Source organism: Alligator sinensis, unplaced genomic scaffold (assembly GCF_000455745.1).
Source record: "Alligator sinensis unplaced genomic scaffold, ASM45574v1 scaffold585_1, whole genome shotgun sequence".
NCBI classification, from domain to species: domain Eukaryota; kingdom Metazoa; phylum Chordata; order Crocodylia; family Alligatoridae; genus Alligator; species Alligator sinensis.
The window spans coordinates 697263-715000 of NW_005842530.1; the positions used below are offsets into that span (position 1 = coordinate 697263).

Sequence of the window (17738 nt, forward strand, 5' to 3'; positions counted from 1 at the left end):
GAAGCATAGAGCAACAAAGGCATTCAAAGCCCTAGAAAACGTGATTTATGAGAAAAGGTTGGAAGAACTGAGGTTATTTACTCCGGAGAGGAGAAAACTAAGGGGGATTGATAACAGCTTTCAAGTACACAAATCACTGTTAAAGAGACAATGGTTACAAATTGTTCTCTGAGTTCATAGTAGACAGGATGAAAAAAGGGCTGAGATTGCAAAACGGTGTTTTTAGGTTAGATATTAGGAAGAACATTCTATCTATGAGGGTTGTTAAATACTAGAATAGATTGCAGAGAGGCTTTGGAATTTCCATTGCTGGTATTTTAAAGTGCGGGTTATACTCATATTTGTTCAGAATAGTTTAGAGAGGAGTGTTTCTGCACTGAGAAGGGATTTTGATAAGATGACCTCTTGAAGTCCCTTCTAGTCCTATTTTTTTTCTATGATTTTTATTCAGTAAAGAAGCTAAGTTCATGTTTGATTTTAAGCATAAGCCTTATTGACTTTAAATTGAAGGTTAAATGCATCTGAGTTGTACCATATGCTCTACAGCCTTCTTCATCTGTGATAAGGACATGCAGGGATTATAACTTGTACTGTTTCATCTTGCTGCTGAATAACTTCTATACAGCTGAGTGGAATTCAGTTGAATCAATGGTATGTTGGGACTTGTACTCACTAAAGGTTTGTCCCTTTGGATCCTGACAGTCAGGCACATCAGTAAACAAACTGTGGATTCTGTTGTTGGAAAGTGACTATTATTTGCTGGGAGACTTCTGCCAATTTGTAGATGACACCAAGTTGGGTGGAGTTTCAGATACTCTGGAGAGAAGAGCTAGGATCCAGAATGACCCGAATTGGCTGGAAAAATGGTCCATAATCAACCAGATGAAATTCAGCAAGGATGAGTGAAAGTTCCTTCACTTGGGACAGAATAATTGTCTACATACAGACAGACTGGGGAATGAGTAGTTAGGCTGTAGTACTGCAGAAAAGGACCTGGGGTTACAATGGGCCATAAACTGAATATGAGCCAACAGTATGTTTTTGCTGCAAAGCAAAGCAAAGCAAAGCAAAGCAAAGCAAAGCAAAGCAAAGTGAATACTATGTTGTATCACCAGGAGTATCACTTGCAAATCAAGCGAAGTGATTCTTCTGCTCTATTCAACACCATTAAAGCCTCACCTGGAGCATCATGTCCAGTTTTGGGCCCCGAGCTTCAAGAAGGATGTAGACAGTTTGGAAATAGTCCAGTGCAGAGCAAAAAAACCAAACAATGATTTCCTAAAATGTAGAAAGGGCATTTGAATTCTTATAGCCATTTGAGGAACCTAACAGAGCAGTACACCTTGCCCAACTGTTTATTGACTTCCCAAGTCACAAATCACCTGCTGATTGACCTTTCTAATACTTAAAAACTCCAACAGAATGATGGTGCCTCTCTCACTTCAGAAGTGGCAATTGCTTGTAGCTACATCTCCTCACCTAGTAATTGATTTAATTCCATGGAACAGCTACCTTCATATTGTTTCACAGACATGTAAGCAACTCCTTCATGAGCGTAGGATTACAAGAGAATATATTTTTCCTTTTCACTGTTATGAAAAAAGTCTGATTTCCCTCTCTCTGCTGCCAGGTGGGAATATTTGTTACTTGTCTATTTGTAAAATTTTCCTTTTCTGAGTTAAAGAAAATTGTAGTGTAAGAGAGAGTGTAATCCTATGCAGGCAATGCAGATGTTTACCCAGAAAAGAAGGGTGAAAAAGTATTTGTTGTTATGCTATCAAATCTTGGGCAATTGGAAGTATATATAGCTTGATTCTCATATAGGGTAGATTCATGAAAATGGAATAGGCAAGAATGAAGAAATATGATGAACATTGATGGGCCTTTTTACCCTACGGCAAGTAAAATGGTTGGACAAGGTTTAAGCACAAATGGTTTAGTGCAGGGCTGGTCAACCTGTGGCATGGGCAGTCTCTGGGAGTGGCATGAGGCAGATTGAGGAGAGAACTCAGCAGCAGATAAAACAGTAAGCTGAAAACAGAGCAGCAGATTGGCAGGAAGCATAAAGCAGGGAGAAGAAAGCTGAGCAGCCTGTTGAGCAGGGGAATGGGATCAGAGTGGCACTCGGGGATGGGGCAGGGTTTTCCTTGTGGCATGCCTTGGCCCCCGTTGGTTTCGTACACCCTATTAGATATGCAAAATGATTTTAGAAACACTGCAGATGAGTCTCCTGCCTACCTTAGCAGTGTCTTAAGCCATGTCAGTTGTAATGCTTACGGAAACATTGCATTATGAGGGATTATGTAAGGCCTTCAGTACCCTACAGACAGTTGCAGGACTAGCTGAACTGTTTCAAGTTGTCTGTACCTGCACTGTCAGTAAAACAGTTCATGCTGAAATCATATTTCCTGATGAAACATGATCTGCCTGGTATTTAATTCCTTCGTAAACCCTTCAGAGTATTCTTTTGTTTGTATGTAAAGTGTTTTTAAGGGGGAGCAAATGATACTTGGCAAAGCAAATCGCTAGTATAGACAACACCATTGTGACAATTTAAATGCTTCCAAATGGATAGTGGCCTAGTTCCAGCAAGGGAGATTATATGAAATGAGAAAAGATATTATATTTGTTTCTCTTGGTTTTTCTTTCCATCTCTGTTCTTCCTTGTTTCCAGCAAACCCATACTTCTCCCCCACTTCCTCAACAACTCCCTCTAGTCCTGCTGGTGACCCAAAGATTAGCAGTCCTGTGACTGACCCCAAGTCCGATCAGGGAGACTCACATATTAAACACAGGACAGAATGTAGTTCTGGGTGGTGCCCAGCTCTAAATCCATCGGTGTGTTTCAAAAGTGAGGGGGAAGAAATTATCTTGAGGAAATATATTAGGAGTGTTAGGAAAATAGGTGGGAGAAATGCCTAAAGGCAGAAATGCTTCTGCTTTAACCCTGGAGTTTCTTTTGGCCCAGAAATGAGTGTTTATGTTCTCAACTTGTGGATGTGTTTTAAAATTCCAAGTTTGCTTGTTTTACAATAGAAAAGAGATCAAGAGTTTCCTATCTTTAGAGCTGAAGAGTGATTCCTTTCAGAATTATGGCAGCTTTAAAACACAAAGTCAATACAAGTGAATGAAGCCTGGCAACTGGCGGGAGAGGAGGGAGGGCTTGTTTGCTTCCTAAAAGATTTTTGATTTTTCACAGTCACTGCCAACAGTGGTAAGCTTATTTTTTTCCCCACAGAATGAAGTTCCATGACTATGTATGGAAAATTACTGTTGAATCAAGCAATTGGTCAGGAAAAGAGGCCTAACTGTATTGCTTAGTCACTGGTAGTATACTATTTACTGTGGTCACCCAGTTGAAAGCCATTACTGCTTTAGGGAAAATAAGCTGCTTCCTCTCAAAGCAAGTGGAACAAATGTGAATTTTGTGAAAAATGAATTATGAAGCGTGAAGTTCTTAAGAGGTGAAGGACTACCTGATGGGAAAGCTTCCATTCAAGCAGCACAAGGCTCTCATTCACTGGCTAACATTTTTCAATACCACCAGAGGGTGCACTAGGACAGCTAACTGAACCTCTTGCCATTGTCTTTTCTGTGATCTGCCTTGCTAGAGGATCAGGTTCAGGAGTGATTTTACTAGTGAATTTGAGTATGCATGTAAGTCAGGGGTGTCAAACTCAGCTGGGGCCCTGGGCCCAATCTGGACCCACAGAGTTTCTTGTGGGCTGGATCCAACCCTGGGGCACAAGGGCTGCCGCTGTGGCCACCATGGCAGCGGCAGAGTCCCAGGGTCTGGCAGGGGTGGAGGCAGCAGGAGTGTGGGGTTCGGTGGCAGAGAGACAATCTCGCTGCTGATGGCCATGCTCAACAGGGTCAAAAGGTCCAACTTCTGGTATCCTCCAATAGCCCAGTAGGCTGTATGTTTGACACCCCCGATGTAAGCAAATGTTTAAGGGCACTGGATGAATGAAAACTATTGCAGGCAGGCAGAGTACAAGCATCATCTGAACTTCTCTGCTAGTGCAACTTGCTCGCCATTTACAACTTCCTTTCTGTTCCAGGCCTAAACTACTCCAGACAGAGACTAATGGTTATTCCAAATGTAGAGCACTTTGTGACATGCGCAGGTTTTTCTTCTTAGACACCACCTAATTTTGATACTGAATATTGCATAAGCTAGGAACAGGCATTTTATTTGTCTCTGGACAAGTTGTGCCTGCTTGTCACAGAACAGAAATGTCCTGGGATTGGTGTGGGTTTAGTGAGAGTCTGAATGCACTGCCACTTTTCTGTCATTGATTCAGGATTTGTCCCAGGATAAAAAGTTTTATCTTGGAAACAAATGCGATGTCTGTTTGTAGCCACGATGAAGTGACTATATTTTTATTCTGTAATTTTTTTTTATGTTCTATAAAAAATCCTTCCATTATTTTGCTTGTTGTCAGACACTTTATTGTCAATCACTATATTGCCAATTGCTCACATCCTTCCTTTGTCTTTCCCTCCATTTTCCTCTGCCAGGCTTGAACTCTACAGAAAAGTGCCAAACCTGCGAATCCTGGCCTGTGGTGGAGATGGAACGGTAGGTCTTCTGCACCGAAATTAAGCTTGTATTCTTATGCTTCTCTTATGACAGCTTTAGAAAGGGGTGCATGTCATGTCAAACTCAGCAATTTTCTCTACAAATTCAGCAAAGATGGACAAAAAGTCCCTTCCAGGAAGGTCTCTGTCCAGTATCTATTTGAAGGAAAAACTAGCAGTTAAAGTGTTTCAACTTCATCAAATAAGTCAAATTTTGGACTTTTTATGCATGAGCATGTGATGCAGAGCATAAGAGAGCATTCTTCTTTAAAATGTGTTTACAACTAAAACATATTCAGCTTTCCAGGCTCTTCTCAGTGTTAGATCACCTTTTTGATTATTATTTGTATTCAAGTGCTGAAGACGCAGTAGGTCAGGTGTGTGACTGGGAGACAGGAGACCTGGTCTCTATTCCACCTCTTCTTTTGGTGTCCTCTGTTACCATAGTCAGGTGTTATGGGCTCCTCTGTCCCTTGCTTTCCCCTGGTTCATGTGTAAAGTGTTTTGAGATGTCTACAATAAAACGAAATATGATCCAGTGGTCAGAGTATTACTATGGGATTTGGAAAACCCAGGCATAATTTCCTGCTCTGCTACTGACTTCCTGTGTATCCTTGGAAGTCATCTAGGATCCAGTTTTTAGTGGGCTAAAGTATTTTAAGTTGCAGATGGACAACTGCTTGAATTTTCACAAAGTGTCCATTCACCTTACTCAGAACCAATAGGAGTGAAGTGCCTAGGAGCAGTTGAAAATCCTACTTGCATCTTTCAGTGCCTAGTTACTTTAAAAAAAATGTCCCTTAGTCACTGCATGGCCCAGCTGAAAAATGTTGATATTAGTGCTTTTGTACCACCCACAGTTTTCGTGGAATTAAATTCCTTCAGTTTCTGAGGTGCCCAGTTATTGTGCTAAGGCAGCCTTATAAAAACCTAAAACAAACAGGTATTTGGAAGCTAAGCAATGGTCTTTATTTGTGAGAGCACACAGATTTTTTCTTCTTCAGAACTGGCTTTTTCCAACATTGCATATGCTTTGTCCCCAAGACAGATGGAATGAATCTAGTCCCAACTGGGACTGATCCAGAACCCCCAGCTGGATGGAATCAGGGCACTGGCTGGGTCATCTCAAGGTCTTCAGGAAGAGGGCCTTGCCCACACAGTCCTTAGAAACTGAGGCTAGACAACATCTCCTGACCTTCCTGGATCCCTGCTAACCTGTTTGCCTACTTGTTCCAACCTAGATCTCACCTGAACCTTGCCTAGCCTAACCTTTGCCTTGATCCTTGCCTAGCCTGAACTCACACTCACTCCTGCTTGGATCCTTGCTTAGTACCTGCAGCCTGTCTCTGCTCCAACAACCCTGTTTGCCTGTTTCTGTCCTGGATTTCCAAGTTCCTGTCCTGCCTGTCCTTGAGTGGTCCTGTCCCTGGCCTGGGCTTTTCAGTACAACCATCAGCTTGCCTTGACTTTGATTTTGTCATGACCCCTAGCTTGATGCCTTGGACTGATGCCTGGCTTGATCTCGGCACTCTAGAGTAACCCCTATTCTGGCAAACTCCTTTTGGACTCACTGCCCATGCTCTGGTCCTTCCTAACACCAGTGTTTGACGTCATACCTCCCCTTTAGAGACAGTTACCCAGGATCGGGTACAATCCCAATAACATCTCATATAGGTGTAGGTCCCACTCTGAAAACTTAGCTCCCCATTTGAAACATCCTATCACTGGGTTTTTATTCTGCCTGAGATGCCTGCAGGGGTTTAGGAAAGGATTATCTAAGGTACCTATGGGAATTCAGTACCTGTGACAAGAGCAGCCCCCAAGGATGACTATAATGCCCCCTTAGTGGCCAAATTACCTGTTTCCCTTGACCCTTCAGGGTAACTTCCTCACTGTCCTGGCCTGCCATACTTTGATGGAATTTGTATTTTACATTGGGAGGCTGTTCCTCAAAGTCCCTGAGTACGTTTCCCCTGGATCCACATGTGTCCTCAGGCACTAACTTGCCTTAGGGGTGTTAAACATGGCCTCCAGCTGCTCTCACAGCCATACCCATGCCTTGCAGGTGTCACTGTCATTATTTTTCATGGGACTTTCCAGCCCTGTCCACACTTTCTGCCCCCCTGGCACTAATCACTTTGTCCAAGCCTCAGCCTTCTTCCAGCCTTGACCCCTTTTCTTTTGCTGGAGTCCTCAGCCCTGGCCCACTGTCTCAGGCTTTGGCTCCCTGGCCCCAGTCCCACTGTGTCCCTGCCCTATGCAGTACTTAACACAGAGTGCCCCCGTAGCACCCTGCTGTGTGGCCTTCAAACCTCTCCCACAGCCACAACTGCGTCCTCCAGTTAACACAACTCTAAAGACAGCTACATAACACAAGACCCATTTAACTTTCTGAGGCCAACAGAGCTCCTTCCTCTTGCAGGGTCAGGGCCAGTCTAAGCCTCTAGCCTCAGGTTCAGGCCTATATGACATCTTTCTCCTCCCCTTCTGGTCACTTGACTTAGCCCTTCTGGTAAGGTGCTGCTAATTATGTCCAATCAGCAGCCTCACCTGCTCCTTTCCTGCAGGCTGAGCCCTATGGCCCTTTCCAAGTTGAGCCTGCTGCCCTTTCAGCTAGGCTCCCTGCTAGCTACACTTGCTGTGCTAGCTCTGTCTGGCTCGCCCACCAGCACTCTGCACTTTGCAGCCTTTTCCCCTATAAGCTGCACTACCCTATACAGCTGCAGGTTCCTATACTTCCCTATGCCCCTATACAGTTTGCTTACTGTAATCCTGCTCCTGCTTTCTCCCAGTAGCAGGGGTAGGTGCCCCCTGCTACAGTACCCAACTCTCCTTCCATTTCTAAAGAGTTGGATGTCTGGCCTTTTTGGGATCCCAGCCTTGGTGAATATCAATATTAATAGAGAAGAAAATAAAGAATCGATTAGGGTTCTGTTATATGATGCAAAAGGGCATCTACAGTGATTAAGTGGGGAGTATTCCTTCAAGAACTGACAGGACATCCTTTCAGCAGAGGATATAGCTGCAGCAGTGAAAATAGATAACCTTCCAATCTGTTGAAGAAAGCAGATGCACTCTATCATCCAAGGGAGCTGAAGCTAATAGGAGATCACTGAGATCCAGTGAATTTTAATATCAAAATTAGTGAAGCTCCATTGGCTTTTATCAAACCTTATTTTCCCTTTCGGTTCACCATGCATGCAATAGGGGGCAGCATCTTCTTATTAGTATGAAGAGCACTAGACAATTATTTTAGCTGCTGTTAAGACTGACCACATTAATATCTAGTTCCCAAAGTCATTATATTTAGAAATGAAGAATCTTGCTCAGATGGACTTAGTGAATATTCAATGAGACCAAATATTACTGTACATTGAAATGAAACAGAACACAGTAACTGTTCCACTATTACTGAGGATAAATGGAAGGTTGTGATTTCCAGGGCTGTCACCAGTATTCAGTTCACAAAAAAATGATGAACTCTTCCCTCTTTGACCCTAACACTATTGTTAGATATATAGAAACAGGGTCAAATTAAATAACAAGGCTTACCATTTGCATTTGTTTATGTAACATTTCAAAGTAATTTCCAAATTTAGTTAATATTAGAATCTGCCCTTTAGAAATGGGGAGACTGACATCCAGGATGGTGACCTTTCTGGTTGCTTATAGTAAGTCTAGGGCAAAGTTATGGCTAGAATCAGAGTGGGGAATGATTTCCCACTAATTATTTCAGTGGGGCTGTGATTTAAGCACAAGGTCTCAATCTCTTAACATCTAGGGCCAGATGCAGATTGGTTCTGTAGCCACCTACGCTTAAGTTCTGGAACACCTAAAACTCAAATATCTTGTCCCAAGAGGGCAATTCAGCTTGATAAGGCTTAGGTGTCTAGGTAGCCTGAAGGCATGTGGAGGTGGTGATGAACTCTATGTATTTTATATTAGGCAGTCATTGTTTAAAAAATTAAAACAGCCCTGGCAGGACAGAACAAGAAAGCAAGACTGCACCTTTTTAGGCTGGCACTGTAACCACCAGGCCACAAAACCATGATCTTTCTTGCTTGTTATTTTGGTGTTATGACATTGGTACTCATGGTTGCCCAGGGGCAAATCAGGAGGGGTAAGAACACCCCCATCCAGATTATTATCCAAGAGCTCTTAAGAAAAGGGAATTGTGAATTCAGATCCCCTCAAAATAAGGAGGTCCTATATAACACAGGCCTATACCTGCCATTTCCTGGTTGAGTGACCTACCTGCTAAACAAAAGGTGGGCACCTCTATCACTGGCATTTTTAGCTAAATTCACTGTCTGTTAGGAATACTCTCTGATAAATGAGGCCTCTCTGGTGGGGTTTTGTACAGAGTTTTGGTGCCTCTTAAGCATCACTATATATCACAGTGGAGCATAGATGGGACCCAGGCACTCCAATTGGATCACTTCTGATTATATGCAGAAACCTTAGTGTAACCAGTTAGGGAACTTGCCTAGTGATTTAAGGCACTGAATGTATTTTGTGACTGCTGGCACAGGCCCAATTTGAATAGGTTTTTGGGAATTAGGTAGCTAAATTCCACCTAGATCCCAGTGTGAACTTAGCCCTTAGGCACTTTTGAAAATCCTACTAGGAACCTATCTGCATCCTTAGGACCTAAGTACCTTTAAAAGCCTGGTCTTAGATTACTGTGCCTCCCATAAGGCTCTACAATGTGAAATAGAAGTTATACAAGTATAAACACAAGGTGAAATGAGCTCAGATATGCTCATTTTTTGCATCTTCTGTTGATCTCACATCTACACAATGAGTATACATTCCATTTCTCTATTTCTTTCTCTCTTACTATTTAATTCCTGCTCATTTCATTTATTCACCTTTCTTTTTCTCTGTTTTGCAGGTGGGTTGGATCCTCTCCATCCTAGATGAGTTGCAGCTCAACCCTCAGCCTCCTGTTGCTGTCCTTCCGCTTGGTACAGGGAATGACCTTGCTCGCACCCTCAGTTGGGGTGGGGTAAGCACTGACCCTGACACTCTTATCCAAAACTTAATAGCTATCTAGTCTAGTTCTTTGTTAAGGTGGACTTTCTTCTGGCTGCAGTGGGAGTGTGGAGGAAGAGATGCATCTAAGGTGCATTTCAGATAAGCACAAACATCCAATTGCATTTCCACTCTTATGCCATGTATAGAATGATTCCAGGTACAAGCAAAGACACTTCAAGTTCAGATTAATGTGGGAGCTCAATTCTAGCACTTCTGGTTTTGTTTACAGTATGTGATGAAATGAGATTCAAGGTACATCTACTCAGATAATTATTGCATACCTGAACACTTACCCTGCAAAAGAGCTGTGTACCATTTCAGAAGCTGCATGGATTTTGCTCAACCTTACCTTTGATGGATGTTGTTTTGGATTTAGAGTCTTGCTTGCCACATTCAAGCCTGAAAACTGTATAGTCAGCTCTGGTGAAACCATGAGTTGTGGTCCAGTTTGGACCTGCAATCATGAAATTGTCCCTACATCTCTGCAGAGGGAGAGGGTTTATATGAAACTTGAACTGTGCCCTGAAGGTTTTGTCCCAAAATGAGGACTATATTTAAAATATGTGATGAAACCTGGCATGATTCTCAGAAACTCTATGGAGCCATTAATATATTTTTACAGTGTACAGTGTCTAGTGCAATGTAAACCTGATACCTGTGGCTTGGACTTCCAGGTGCTAGTAGAACACAAATGCTAAATACATTTGTTGTAAGAAAGTTTTGTCTAACTTTGAAGTCAAATTGCAATGAGTCTACTGGATTGCAAAAAAGTATTAAGTAGCATAAGTTAAACTGCATAGGTACTGGGAGAGTGGCATTGGAGGCAATGCTTGTTACCACTTCATTACAACTGCTTCCATTGAAATTGCTGTGTTATTTCATTGTAAATATGCAAATCAGTTGTGTTACTGTTCATGTTTTAAATTTCTATAGTGCCTTAATGTCTTGTTTTTAAGATGTATGATTTTTTGTAAAAAGAGGGGATTGATAGGGCCAAGATTTTAATCCGTTTTACCTGGTCAATCATTAAGTGACTTGCACATATTACTAAGGAAATGGAAGCTCTCTTGAAGCTTCCTTGCAGATCTTTATACAGCACAACGTAGAACAGTTCTATTATAATTAACACTGTAATAGAACAGATCTTTTAAAATTAACATTGACATGGTACATTTACCTTCTGTTTTCATACAGTAGAAAGACTTCTCTCTTAAGGCATGTAGAGCCACTTTAGTCAGGATAAAAGACTCATAAAGTCTCCAGATCTTCATGTCTTTTGTGGTCGTGCAGAAAGATTTGAACCTTGCCAAATGGGGTCAGTAGGACTGGGGAACTGCAGAAGAAAGCAGGACATACAATGTTAGGGATATCCACTACTTCTCTCTTATGCCTCTTTGGCCTTGCTGTACTTGTTAGACTGGAACTCATTACAGTAGTTTGCTGACTTTGCCACTGGTTTCATAAACAGCAGACCATGTTTATGAAAATTTCAGGCAGGCTTGAATTAGCTTTCGTGTAGATTCTCTCCCTTTACACAAGTCTGGCCCGCCAAGGTCACTGGTATCTGGGAAAGGTAATTACCATGATTTATTTTGGATGCCCATTCCTAGTCCCTTGGTGACCCTTGTTCTGCTTCTAGGGTTACACGGATGAGCCAGTCTCAAAGATTCTCTGTCATGTGGAAGATGGCACCATTGTCCAGCTGGACCGCTGGAACCTCCAGGTGGAACGAAATCCTGATTTGCCCCAGGACGAACTTGAGGATGGGGCACGAAAGGTTAGAGCTGCCCCTTCAGTGGGGAGAGAGAGAGAGAAAGAGAGAGAGAGGGAGAGAGTCATAAGGATGCAAACTGGGATCTGTTAGCTTCAGAAAAGCATGTCAATAGGGAATGCTAACACCTTTTCCTTTTCTGCTCTCATTTCCTGCTACTTCAAGGATATTGACGTTCATGAAATTTGCAGCATGCTGCCCATTAACAGTCCTTCATAATTCTCAGTTTTTGAGGATTATTGCTAGGAACAAAGAGCCAGCAAAAATCTCCGGTGTTTCATTTGCAAGATCATTGCTTCTCCTTATCTTTTAATCATGACAAGAAGAGGACTAGCCCTGAGATTCAGTCCAAAATTAAATGTAAATCTATATGGTATGACTGTGTTCCTTGGCCTGCTGCTTGTGAATACCACCTGTGCATCTCATCTCAGCAAGCTGTTATGTTTCAGTTGTTGGTCTTTGTATTTTAGGGCTATGTTCCCTTTTCTTCTGTGGGCTCACATTATATCATTGGCCCTCCCACGTTTAGTTTGCTGAGTCAGAAGATGAGACAAATCCTTGCCACAGTTGTTTTCTCCCATGTTAATATGTTTTAATCTGCAGTTACATTGAAGTGGGGTGATCATCAGAAAAGTAAAATGCCCCCTTGGTCCTGACTATATACATCCCTTCAGCCTCTTCTGAGTTATACTTTCTGGTTTACTTACTGAGTTTCAGTGTTTTCCTCTTGTCAGCTGAGTAGAAGCAGTATATTTGTGAAAAGAGCAGATGTGCTCTATTTTGCTTTATCTGTCATCAGCGGAGTTACAGCAGAGTTTTGAGTCCAGAATCTTTATTGTTGCTGGTGATGTATAAGGCAGAAAGAGTACAGCTTGGTTTTTGTGTGCCCTGCTGAGCTTGTAGTGCCAGCAATTAGGAAAATCTTTGTTTTGAAACGTTAAGCGGAGCAGCTTTATTGGAAATCTCTGAAAGAATAAATAAGGAACCCTGTGATGTCTTTTTTATGTAACCATAAAGCAAAGTAGATATATTTGGGTGCTTTCATTTTTGCATTTGATCATTTTCAGGAAGCTGTTTCCACTCCAGTCCTCACAACAAATCCATGTATAAACTTCCCCTCCTTTCTCCCTTCTCTTCTCTCCTTCTGTAGTTTTTCAATTCTTGCTAGATACGGAATTACATGTGTGGAATACTCGGTCTTCCTTTTATACTGCATTCCGATGTTTCATTTGTCTTATTTTTGGTCTTTGATTGCAGCTTCCACTCAGTGTATTCAATAATTACTTCAGCCTTGGATTTGATGCACATGTCACGCTGGAGTTCCATGAATCTCGAGGTGAGAGGAACTTTTAATACACTTAACCCTGGGAGCATGGGGACAGATAAATGGTGAAGTAGTAGGAATGGTTTCAGTGATTGTCACAATAGCTGGAAAGATTGAGATTCGTTGGAGAAAAAATGGGTTAAAAGGAGAGATCTTGGGAGTCTGCAGGCCCATGAATGAAATATTAAGGAAAAATGTAAATGTTAGGAGAAGCTTATGTTGATCCAGAACTAGGGCATTTGGGTGAAAATAAGGAAACAGCACAAAGGAGAAAAAAAAGAATATACACTGGGGGAGGGGAGGGGAGCAATATAGTCATGTCCACAAAAGAACTGGACCGATACTTATGAAAGATGATGATGTAATATAATTCGGTTGATTTAAACATAGGTATATGCCGATCCTAAGAATATGAATGAGTCTTTATAATAACCCACACACCTGGATTTTTAGCTTTTGGTCTGTTATAGCATTTTATTTGTCTTTGTTACTGCTGAAGATAGTATCACACTATAAATTTTTATGAAATTCCTAATTTGGTTAAACAATCAAGCATTGGTCTGATGTTCAGTAGCCTGTGGGAATGACTGAGGTGAGCATGTTTACATCATCAGACCTGTTGTTCACTTTTCCTTATTCAGCATTTGGGTGATTTAGCCGTGTGATTTTTTTGAATGACATTATCACTTGTCCTCATTTTTACATTATCACAACACCATTTAAAAATAGAAAAGATAGGTGGGACCCTAACGCTGTGCTAAATAAAGAACTGGATGCATGATGGAATGAGCTAATGCATATTTTATAATGCTTAAGACTGCTGCTAGCTTTAGGAATGATAATGAAGGGCCACAGAAGGGCACAGGAATGAAATGATGATAGCAGTGTGCATTTTTTTTATGAATGTGCACCAGCATACATTCCTAATGTGGGTATGAATATGGAGCATATACGAGTTTCATGGCTGCTTTCTCGCTTAGTGGAGGCATTACTCAGTGAAATTGTAGAGCCCTATAAAGAATGAACATTATTTCAGATATGCCATTGCTTTAAAAATGTACATGGGAGAGAATATTTTGGCAGAGCAAGCTCTGTGTGTGTGTGGGTGGCTATGTATGGCTGCAGAAGCTTGCCTAGCACCAGACTCTGCTATTTCAGACTTTGTATGGTTACTTCCTTATTTCCCCGAATGCTAAAATATACAAGATGAATCTTGTCTCTTAAAAGGGAGAAGGGCTTCAAGTTTTGGTTTTGGTACCATCAGTATGTATGCATCTTCCTGTGTGTATGTATGTCTTTATTCTTAGTTTTAGAAATAAGAAAATGGCTTCAATACTGGTCCCATTTGCTGTAATTCCAGAGTAATTGTGCTGAAGTTCACTGGTTTCACGAAAGCAGAATGTGGTCCAATAAGTTGAATGTGTACATGGTGTTCTATATGTGGAGCTATTGTAATAGTATAAAAAATATCAAAAAGCAAATAACTTGGTCAAACAGATTTACTTGAACTCTCCTAACCTATTTAGTATGTCATATTAAAAGGGTTTAGATTCTTTCCTAAGTTAGCTTAGTGTTTCCATTTTGTTGGAATAGGTAGTGAGTTGTCTCAAATATTACTCTTGTTGAATGTTGGCTTTTCAATGACAGCTTCTCCACTTATGTGGCCAGGCATTCATGTGAGGCTTGAATGAACCATTAGGTTCAGACCTGAATATAGGGTGAAATGTAGCTATGCTGCTCCAGGAAGAGTGCTGGGGAGGAGTTCTGCCTCAAGGTCACAATTCCTCCCTTATTCCCATTTAGCTCTAGGAAGAAATACCTCCCCTCATCTCTATTTGGAGTGATACCTCCAGGGATACTGCCTCACCCCTTGTCCTTGTGTCTGGCTAGCTCTGTCCTGGGCTACAGTGAGATGCGGTCTCATCTCTGCCCACTTAGTTACTTGAGAAGTGGGATGCCTAGGTTCTGCAGTCCCTGCCTTCCCTTCCATACCTAGGATTTCAGTCCAGGCAATTCTAATGGAGCTATGGCAGGAGGGAGCCCCTTATCCCTATTCTTTCAGCCACTGTCTCAGAGCTAGGGACACCATGGTCTTTTGTAGACAGAACTGTCATTTGTGTAGGCAAATAAAGATGACATTTGTACATACAACTCCCCCCAGCAATTTGCAAGGATGCTGCCCTAAGTTAACTGGTAAGGTTTAGCACAGCATTCAGTGTTCATTTATAACACAGCAAACAAAAACTTAGACCCCCTCTGTATGTTACAGATATGCTGCAATAAATGTGTTAATCACAGCACAGATGGCAAGGGTGCTTCACGTGCACCTAATTTAAGACACCATAAAATGGCAAAACAGCCATAAAAATGTTCCGCATATATTGTAGATGATTTTTATGGCTATCTTGAATGGCGCCTTAAATTTAACATGTGACTGGGGTTGACAATTAGCTGATTGTTGGTTCTGGGCCTGGGACTGCTTTGGGTCTGGAACTGGCCCTAATGATGTCCTGGCCCTGTCCAGGCTGATTATTGGCCTCAGTCTGAGGCTGTAGGGGAAGCTGAAAGGCTTCCTTTGCTGGAGACTTTAAACCCCATGCCTAGCAGCTTTGGCTGGGCTGCCAGGTTTGGGGGGATCAGAGGCTTCTGGTGGGGTTTAAAGTCCCAAGCAGGGGGAGCCCTTTGGCTGCCAGGTGTAGGGTTTTGACAATCAGTTGATTGTCAGCCCAGAGATGGCCAGCTGTAGGCCTCAAACCAGATCCAGAGTTGTCTGGGCTGGGGCTAATAATCAGCTGAATGTCAGCTTCAGCTAGGGCTGGGTCCAACAAGCCACTGATTGTTAGCTCTGGCCCTGACAGTCAGCTGTTTGATAGTCCTAGTCCCAGACTACTCCAGGGCTGGTTTGTTGGTCCAGGCCAATTTACTGATGCAGGATTATAATCATAATCCTGGGCTCCTCTGCACCGGCAAGTAGTAATTATGTGGTTGGGATCTGATCCCTGATCCCAGAATCACACTTCCTGCTATTCACATATGGCATGGCAGGAAGTGTGATTGTTGGGATCAGGGATTAGATCCCATTGTACCATTAAATGAATGTGTGCAAGATGATTTAGTAAAATGGGCATATTCAAACATTATACATGTTAATACAGCCAAGTACAGGTCATAGAATAGGACAAAGAATATAGGTTGTTCTTACAAGACAGAGAACTGTATTCTGGAAAGCAGTGATTCAGGCTCATTATAGTTGACCAACTGAATAGGAGGTCCCAGTATGATGCTATGGTCAAAAGGACTAGTATAATCCTTGAATGTATTCACAGGAAATCAGCATACGGAGTTCTTACCAGTTCTGTACATAGCCTTGGTGAAACCATTGCTTTCATCTTGTGACTGGTTCTGGATGCTGAAAAATTAGAGGCGGTTTTGAGAGGAGGAATGATATATGGCTTGCACAGCATGACTTTCAGTGGGAGATTAAAGGAGATTCATTTAGCTTATCAGATAGAAGGTTAAGAGGAGATTTAATCACAGTTTATAAGTACCTACTCAGGGAGAAGATATCCGATAGTCGAGGGCCCTTTAATCTAGTAGACAAAAGCAAAATGAGATTTAGCAGTTGGCAGATGAAGTCAAATTTCAAACTGGAAAAAAACTAAACATTTTTTGCTGTGAGAGCAATTAACTATTGGTAACAGACAGACACAAAAGATGATGTATTCTCCATGTTTTTGATTCTTTAAATCAAAACGTATCTCTTTACACATATACTCTAGCTTAACCACAAGTGACTATGGCCAATGCAAGTATCAGTGAGTGAAATTCTGTGATGTGCGGTCCAAAGGAAACCAGACTTGATTCTGTGACATATTACAGGAATTCAGAGTAGATGATCATAATTAGGGACCTAGTTAATATGCAGTTTCTCAGATTTTGAAGAAACCATGAAATCTGGGATTGTCTGCAAAATCAACAAGAACAAAAAATAAAATACAGGCTCCTCAGTGGGAGCCAGTGGTCCTCGCTGCTGGGAGGGGAAGGTGCCAGATGAAGAGGCAGCCATCAAGATGGCAGCCGCCCTCTTGTTCCTCCTCCCTTCTGGTGTATCTTTGCCAATCAGTGCTGAGGGGCAGGGCTGCTGCAAAATGCCTGTGAAATCAGCTCTGCACGCTGCGAGCAGGCTGTGGAAATCAGCTCTGCATGCTGCCAGCAGGCTGTGGAAAAACCCTTTTCATCACCACTATTTAAGTAGGTCCCTAATTATCACTTGGATGGACCTGATGTGTTAAGTCAACAGGCCCGGATGAGCTGCATTTGAGAGTACCGAAGGATTTGGCTGGTGTCATAGCAGAACCACTGGCATGGCTGTTTGAGCACTCGTGGCACTCGGGTCAGGTCCCGGAGGACTGGAAAAGGGCCATTGTGGTCCTTATTTTCAAGAAGGGCAAGAAGGAGGATCCGAGTAATTATAGGCCAGTCAGTCTCACCTCCATCCTTGGAAAGGTCTTTGAAAAGATTTTGAAGGATCATGTTTGTGGGAGTCCAGTGGGAAAAATAATGCAGCAGGGAAACCAGCATGGATTCATAGCAAGTAGATCGCGCCTGGCCAATCTGGTTTCGTTTTATGACAGGGTCACAAAATGCTTAGATGCAGGAGTAGAGGTGGATGTCATTTTCTTGGATTTTAGCAAGGCCTTCGATACAGTACCTCATCCCATCCTCATAAATCAATTAAGAGGCTGTGACATAGATGCTTAGATGCTTGATGTGGGGCAAGGTGGACACACTTGAAGGGAGAGAGAGGCTGCAAATAGATTTAGACAGACTACAAAAGTGGGCAGATGAGAATAGGATGGGGTTCAACGTAGACAAATGCAGGGTGCTGCACCTTGGGAGAAGGAATCCACAGCGTACATACAGGCTGGGGAGTTCCCGCCTTGAAAGCACAGAGGTGGAAAGGGATCTTGGAGTCATTATTGACTCCAAGATGAACATGAGCCGCCCATGACAGCCAGTGGCCCG

General features: G+C 42.3%; 1 protein-coding gene across 2 annotated transcripts in view; it reads left to right on the forward strand.

The window, feature by feature from the left end:
• The window catches only part of DGKI (diacylglycerol kinase iota), a 251167-nt gene that overhangs the window by 107440 nt on the left and 125989 nt on the right, over window positions 1–17738 (forward strand). For both annotated transcript variants that reach the window (XM_025213468.1, XM_025213469.1), the window contains exons 12-15: window positions 4522–4582; window positions 9476–9589; window positions 11258–11395; window positions 12647–12725. In XM_025213468.1, coding sequence (XP_025069253.1) covers window positions 4522–4582; window positions 9476–9589; window positions 11258–11395; window positions 12647–12725 — 392 coding nt within the window. The remainder of the gene's footprint in view (window positions 1–4521; window positions 4583–9475; window positions 9590–11257; window positions 11396–12646; window positions 12726–17738) is intronic.